The sequence below is a fragment of the Rhinolophus sinicus genome, linkage group LG15, assembly GCF_036562045.2.
Source record: "Rhinolophus sinicus isolate RSC01 linkage group LG15, ASM3656204v1, whole genome shotgun sequence".
In the NCBI taxonomy this organism is placed as follows: Eukaryota; Metazoa; Chordata; class Mammalia; order Chiroptera; family Rhinolophidae; genus Rhinolophus; species Rhinolophus sinicus.
The window spans coordinates 43549595-43557181 of NC_133764.1; the positions used below are offsets into that span (position 1 = coordinate 43549595).

Here is a 7587-nt window from a genome sequence, read left to right on the forward strand (position 1 = left end):
TAGGAAGGCTTCATACCCAGGATTCAAAACTGTTCAAGAACAGGCAAGATTTCATACAAGTCTATAGTCTTGACACTTCAAACTGAAATACAGCCCTGTGGTTGGAAGGTTCAGGCCTCTTTAGGAAGCCTTCCCTAATCCCATTTCCACCAATCAGATTCTCCCCTGCTTTGATTGACATCCTCCATGGCGCAGTACCCTTTCTGCCTTAAATCAGTGGTCCACAGTCTGCCCCTGCAGATCCTTTTCAGGCAAAGAACTCAGTGAAAATAAGTTCATTCATCTTTGTATCCCCTATTGCATCTTCCCTAGTAGACCGCATACCTACCTTGCGCAAGGCAAGAAAGGATAACTAAAACCAATGTGTACCATTCACTAACTAAACTAACTAACTAAAATGTTCAAGTTTATATTTTCTATTGTTGTCATTAGACTGGAGATTCCCAGTGTTGAGTAGGGACATCATTACCAAATCACTTATTAATCATCTTTGTGGAATCATAAGAAGAGGCTATTTTTTGGTAACTATTACGGTTTCCACCCAAAACACTTCCTGGCTTAACACAATCCCCTCATATAGAGACAGCATTTTATAGTTTCCGATACTGGTCCCACCTAATGACAGCCATCTCCCTGGAGGGTGGTCCATGAAGACCACTTACCCCTCGGCCCCAGCGATTAGCATTGAGTCACTGGAGCCCCAGCTCTCAGCATCACACCCAATTCTGAGGGACCTAAGCCACTGTTCTTTCTTACCCAGATCCAAGGGCTCCCAACATGCCAGATGGATGTAGCTATATCGCAATTAGCCCCAGGCCAGCTTTAGAGATTTGGAGAAGCATGCTCATCTCAGGTTTATCAAGGAATCAGTATTGGATTGCTCCCTCCAAGGTTCCTTGAAGCCCCAGGCTAGTCCATCGGCCTCCCTCGGGAAACGGGATATGTGGACAAAGGGAAGGAGTCGGTGGTTCAGATCTGGAGAGCAATGGACAGCTTCTTATTTCCTTCTGGAGGTAAAGGCTCTGGACAGCCCTGACTTTGATGGAGAAGGGAGTGTCCAGCAGATTCAAGTACTGGCCAGGAGAGAGAACCAGGTACAAGAAAGAGGCCACTGAGGAGGGGATCCTCCCCTACCTTCAGATCAGTTGGAATTCCTACCCAGACACCATTTGAAAGTTCTCAGGGACCAGCTCTGCTCCAAGGGAAAGGCCAAGAAGAGTAAGCCTTTGCCAAGTAGGAAGCATTAATGACAAACTCACCAGGGTCAGAGGTTAGGTAATGTGCCCAAGGTTATATAGCAAGTAGGTGGAGGGCCAAGGTTGTTGTAACCACAGCAGTCTGGCTTCAAAGTTCTTCCCTAACATGCAAAACTGGGGATCTGATAAGTAACAGGCCTGGGGGCTTGGGCAGCAGAAAAGTTGGGGACCAGATCAAAAAGAGCAAAGGACAGAAGTTGAGGAGCTTTGCACACCATTTGACTTGGAACACTGAGTCACGATCGCCTTGATTTATCTTTGCTGCCACTACACTGCAAGTTTCTGGAGGACACGGTCCTATGGTTTCCGTAACCACAGCACCATATGCTTGATACATATGTTCTCAGGAATGTCTGTTGAATGCTTGAGACTTCTTGAGGGTTTCTGAAGGGGAAAGTAGGAGTAGAAGGGATAGGAAGGAATGAGGCCAAATGCTCAGGAAATCTCTCTCTGGAAAAATAGTTCTTTTCATGACATAGAGTCAGAATTTCTCTGAGGCCTGGTATCCCTACCCTGAGGTTGCAGGCCTGTAGCAGGAGGGTGACCTGTTTTGTTTACACGCACAAAAAATCAAAGGTCAGGAAAGTTACCAGAGGTGGCTTGATCATGAAGCACGTACATTTCTGTGATTACCTTTCCTTAGAGCCCTCACAGTCTAAGAGAGTACCCAGGAGTCCTGAGGTGGGGCCTGGAGCCTAGCGGGGAGTGATAGCAGAGCTTGCCTAGGGAGGCACTGGGAGATAGTGAGGGACACAGCTATAATAGAAGAGAACCCAGGTCACTTTCCCAGAATGCCATCTACTGACCAGCCTTGAGACCAGAAAATTAGGCACAGTGATCTTAAAGCAAGTTAAAACATTGCGATCTTGAAGTTCTAGCCAAAACAAGAGTTTGCATCTCTCTCCATTTTTTTTTAAAACCAAATAGTTCTCTCAGATGAGAAACCTCTTTGAGCTCCTCCTTCCTCTTCCATGTTCAGGCGCATACCCCATCTGGCGCCCTAAACCAGGTCCTGATACCAGACTTTGTACCTGGCCCAGCTGGTGGCCGGGGAGGCTCAGTGTTGCCCAGGCCTCCCCCCTGCTGGGTGCTAAAGATAACCACCACCACTGATGACCTCAGGGAGAGCCCAGCTCTGCTTAATCAACACACTATCACATTTGCAATCACAGGATGGCAGCAGCATTCCTTATTATACTGCTATAGAGGCAGCCGGGCTACTGGGAACAGGAATCCTCCACCTGCCAGCCCCCATCTCTCCCTCTGCACTGAGGACAGAAGAAAACAGGCAAAACAGGCCTAGTAGGTAGCACGGAACAAAAGCAGCATTTGTCAACAGCTAATGAGGAGAGGGGAGACTACTGAGTTCAGTGGTCTGGGGTGGGGAAGACTGGGCTGAAGATCCCCAAGTTTATCCCTGAAGGGGGTTCAGCTCATAGGCAGTGTCTTGGGGACAAAGACCAGGCCTGGCCCCTGTCCTTCCCCTTCAGGCTAGACTGCTAAAGGCCCACACTTCCTAGCCGTCTGCATGCCCACGAATGTAAGAACATAGGGTCCCTGACCAGAATCCAGAGTCAGTGCAGGGCCACTGCAAACCACCAGTCGAGCCCCAATCTGCGCCGGGTAGGCCAGAATTTCCTGTTGCCTAGGTGCTAGATGCGGGGTACCTACTCCCCCGAGCGCCATCCAGAGGTTAAGCAGCTGCCGACCTCCCAGCCCGAATGGGATCGGCCCCCAGCGCAACTCTGCAGGACCTTTCCGGAGGACCGGCCCGCCCCCTCTCTTTCCCGGGCCCGGTACCTGAGGGGACGGACGCCCTGCAACCTCGCTTCCAGCCAACCCGGAGAGAGGACGGCGCGGGCCCCTAGCACCCCCGGACTCCCGGCGCAAAGCCTCGCGAAACGCAGCATCCGGATGCAGACAGCCATGGCTCACTTTGCCCGTGTCCCGGCCGGAGGAAACTTTTAAAGTAAGTTGAGGCGGGGCGAGCGCGAAGCAGGCGGAGACGCGGGGAGGGTCGCCTCTGCCTATGGGGTGCGGAGGACTCGGACCGGCGGGGCGGGGCGAGGCGTGGAGTGGAGGAAGAGACTCCGCGCGGGGCCACATTCCCCTGCGGCCCGCCTCTTCCCACTCTCGAAGAATTGCCCTGGTTTCCCTCTGGAACCGAGGTCCGCGGCCGCAGCCCAAGGCAGGTCTCCCCTCCCCACAACCAAGGACCTGGGTTTTGGGGCGCAAGAACTTGTTGATTTCGTAGAGGGGAGCCAGCGAGGCGTAAATGCGGGGTGGGTGGTGAGGTCTGGATGGGTCTGTTTCCCCAGCGGTTTAGCGCGCGGGTCACGTGCTGTCGCCTCCCCTCCCTTCCAGGGTTCAGAGCCAGAGACCAAGGGAGCCGGCGCAAAGTGCCTATCCCCAAGGCAAGCCAGCTGGGGTATAGGGCCCGCCGAGGCTGGAGAGGACGGCGGGACAAAGAGTGCTGGGGGTGAGCGAGTCCCCGCTGAGGCCAGATGTCAGCTTCAGAAGGGAGGCCAGTTAGTACCCTCATCTCCCATGAGGCAGCCACCCATCCCTCCCCCAGGGCCGCTGCCTTCATTCGCCCGCCTGTGCAGTAAGGTGCCCTCAAGGATTGCAACTGGTGTCTCCCAGTCCCTCATCTGCCTGCCCCAGCACAGTTCCTGTGAGCTGTCCCAGCTGTCAATGGAAAGCAATCTCACTCTCTTTCCAGCCCCTCTTTATGGTACCTTGAGGCCAGGGTGTGGCTGGCTACAGGACAGAGAGAAGGTGACAGCGCATCTCTGGTCCTGTCTGGGAAAGGTGGCACTGGGCACCAGACTGGTACATGTGCCAGGTCCACACTCTCTCGAGCTTTGACCCTTCCTCCAGAGGAGAAGGAGGAGAGCAATGGGGCAAAGGCCCTGGCAGGGTGACCTCCCTTCTCATGACCCAGAGGCAGTGGTGAAAGCTGGGCCAGACAGGAGGGGCAGCTAAGGGTGGAGCCTGGCCTGAGAAGACTTTTGCCCTTATCTGGGAACGTTGGCTCTACTGAGGTCACAAAGAGACTATGCAGCTCTTCTTCATGATCTTGAGAGTGACCTCAGATCCCCCTGAAACCCTGGCTCCTGGGGAGGGTCTCCACACTTAAAATTGTGTAGGGATGGGGCAGGAAGGAAGACAGAGGAGGAGATAGATTATGAGGAGCTGGGCTTGCAAGGGCACACCTTCTCGATGAGACTAACTCACTGACTCTGACAGCCCAGCCCATGCATGTGGCGCACGGGCGAGTAACCCACGTCTGGGCTGTCAGCCTGCCAGCATGCCTGGTAGGCTCTGCCTCTAGCTTGCTGGGTGACCCTGAGTAAGTCGCTGCCCATCTCTGGGCCTGGGAAGTGAAAGATGAATACAGATCTGGCAGTCCCTTCCACTTTCCTTGCTAGTTTGAGGATCAGTCCTGGGGGAAGAGAGGGATGAATTCCTCTTTGAACTTTGCTCTAGCTTTGGCTCTCCACATACTGGATTTTCATGCCTTCCCAGACACCTGTGCCATGGAATCACAGCTGCCAGTTTTATGATACCTTCCACAAGCCTGATTTTTCAAGGATGTTATCTCTGGCCCCCTGCAAGGAAAATTACCCTGCAAGGAAAAGGCATGCCTTGGTATGTGTCTCTTTTTTTAATGGATGAAGAAACCTACATCCAGAGAGGTTCAGCTACTTGCCCAAGGTCAATGTGGACACGGTGAGCACAGGCCAAGTCTCTGTCCATACTTGTTTTGTGGCTTTAGATAAGTCTTGGAGCTTCTCCACCCTCAGTTCTCATCTTTAAGATGGGATAAATAATACCAGCCTCCTGCAGAGCGTTGGGGTAAGTGATATGGGAGAGCTCCCTCGCTACAAAAGTTTTAAGCCTCCCTCACTATAGAAATTTTTATTTATTTATTTATTTTTGATTAAAGAAATTTTAAGTCTCGTTTTTCCTAGTTTCTTAGCTCCTTAGCCCCGGGCTTTGATTACTCTTCTAATCAGTTCTCAGTCCTAGACTAAAGATTGCTCCCAGCCTGAATCACAGGATGTCTCTCACGCCTGCCTCAAATGACTACCTAAAAGCCTGTGACTTCCCAACATCCCCCAAGCCATTCCGGACCTAACTCTTGGCCAGCCCAGAAACCACATAGGTTTTAACATTCCCCCAGGCCACTATACTTGTTGATTGTAATCACTGAAGACTGATGTTCTTTCCAACCCATTCTGGGCCCAGCTCTGGGACAATTGACGCCACCTAAATAACTTGAATGGCCACAGGCTCTATAGCGCTAATGGATTTATTAATTAAAATCTATTTTTCCTCATTTAGGGGCTTTGGGGATGCAGAGGATACCCCAACAAGATTGCCAGTCCCAACCAAAGAAGCCAACATGGTCTTCCGGGCGGGTCCCGAGACCCCTTCCTCTCATCTGAGATCAGATAGGGCGAGAGTTCCGTGAATCCCCCAATAGGTAGAGACAGCTCTACACCCCTGCCCAGTAGGAAGCAGATACAGAAGAAAAGACCTTCTGTCCCTCAGCTTCCCATAGACACTTTATGGGGATCACATCTCAAGGGAAAAACAAGGCAGGCAGTTAGAGATAGGCATCGGGTCTCTGCATTACCGCCCAGAAGACTTCCCCTCTCTGTCCAAACCTTCCCCTTTCCATTGTAAACAAATGGGTACAAGACACCCAACTAGATCAAACCGGCCACTCATACCTGCGCAGTTCAAAAAAAGATGAGGTATAGCCTCTTGTCAATCACAGGTGTCAATCAGGTGGTCCCACGATGGAAAGGAACAGCCCATTTGAGGGAAAAAGATAAAAACCACCAAGGCCTCATTAGTCAGGGCCCTGAGCCACTCTCTACTATTCAGGTCCGTATTTCTTTGAAGTGTACTATCTCTTCTAATAAACTACTCTTTCACCACTTTATTTCTGTGTTTCATTTCCTGGCCATTGTTCCAAGAAGGAGAAGGACTCTCTCTCCAGTGACATAAGAGTGTGGCACAGAACTGGTACTCGACCAGTTTTCAGTGATGGTGAGTTTTTTTCTCCATCTTCCTCCTCCTGTGTCGAGGACTTCCTCTGTGTCAGGTGTTGCAAACCTCTTTTAGGAGGAGGAATTATTTTCCATCTCTGCAAAACCTTGAGAGTCCTGGTAGACATTGGTTCTGTGGAAGGGGAAGAGGATTGGGAGAAAGGATAGTGAAGATACCTGATGTGGAAGTCTCTGAGCCTGGGTATTGGATCATGTTCACCAGAATACTTGGGTCATTTTGAGGGAATACGGAACAGGCACATGGGCCATCCAGGCCCTTCATCTTTCCTCCCTCGTCCTTCAACCAGCCCAGTTCCTCATAACTCCCTGAGGGGCTTTCTGCCTGAACCGAGCCTGTCTGCTGTGTGCTACACGTGACTCACATGGCTTATGGTCCCTATGATTTTGCTCATGCCATTGGCTACCCAGAGAAAGTCTTTAGTCCCTTCCCTTTGCCAATATCCTTCTCATCTGTGCTTCAAAACGCACTCAAACTATAAGCACCACTTACTGATTTTTTAAATTCTTAGTATCAACCTATGAAAAGAATTCAGAAGACTTAATCACTGTTAGGAAACAATGTAAATGCTATGAACCTGGGAAGGCACACCTGGCTGTAGTTGAAAGGTAAAGGGGGGGAGATGGGGAGTAGAGGAAAATATTCTTACTTTGTAAATCGAGGTGTCAAGAGATTCTGTCTACCAATTATAGAACATGAATTAAAGGAGTATGTTTTTTAAAGTTACAAAGGCAACCAGTATATCTACAAAATAACAATAAAACTATTTAGAAGGACTTGGGGAGGAGAGATGGGAGTGCAAATCCTTATCTATCAAACAGAAAATCAAGAAATGGCTGAATAAGTATTTGTTTAGAGGTAAATAACAGAAGAATATATAAAATGGAAATGGTTAAAATAGTTCAAAATGTTTCCTTTTGGACTTGAATAGACATTTTTTTAAGAAGACATATGAATGGTCAAGCATATGAAAAGATGCTCTATCACTAGTCACTAGGGAAATGCAAATCCAAACCACAGTGAGATACCACCTTATACCCATTAGGACGGCTATTATCAAAAAACAAACATTGGGCGCCCGATGGCTCAGTTGGTTAGAGTGGGAGCTCTCAACAACAAGATTGCTGGTTCAATTCCCAAATGGGATGGTGGGCTTGCGGCCCCTGAAACTAAAGATTGAAAATGGCGACTGGACTTGGAGCTGAGCTGCGCCCTCCACAACTAGATTGAAGAACAATGACTTGGAGCTGAT

The 7587-nt window shown here is 50.0% G+C and overlaps 1 protein-coding gene and 1 long non-coding RNA gene across 3 annotated transcripts in view; one reads left to right on the forward strand and one right to left on the reverse strand.

Moving 5' to 3' along the window:
- The window catches only part of ACSF2 (acyl-CoA synthetase family member 2), a 30431-nt gene extending 27236 nt beyond the window's left edge, over positions 1 to 3195 (reverse strand). The window contains exon 1 of the mRNA XM_019730944.2: positions 3057 to 3195. Within this exon, the coding sequence (XP_019586503.2) occupies positions 3057 to 3184 (128 nt within the window). The 5' untranslated portion in view covers positions 3185 to 3195. The remainder of the gene's footprint in view (positions 1 to 3056) is intronic.
- On the forward strand, positions 3088 to 6210 carry LOC109447021 (uncharacterized). Of its 2 annotated transcripts, none has more exons than XR_002137307.2 (4): positions 3088 to 3225; positions 3621 to 3735; positions 4785 to 4988; positions 5604 to 6210. It is a non-coding gene; the product is annotated as an uncharacterized LOC109447021 (long non-coding RNA). The 2 variants fall into 2 exon arrangements; XR_012492275.1 differs by lacking the exon at positions 3088 to 3225 and adding an exon at positions 3314 to 3444.
- Positions 6211 to 7587: the final 1377 nt, after the last annotated feature.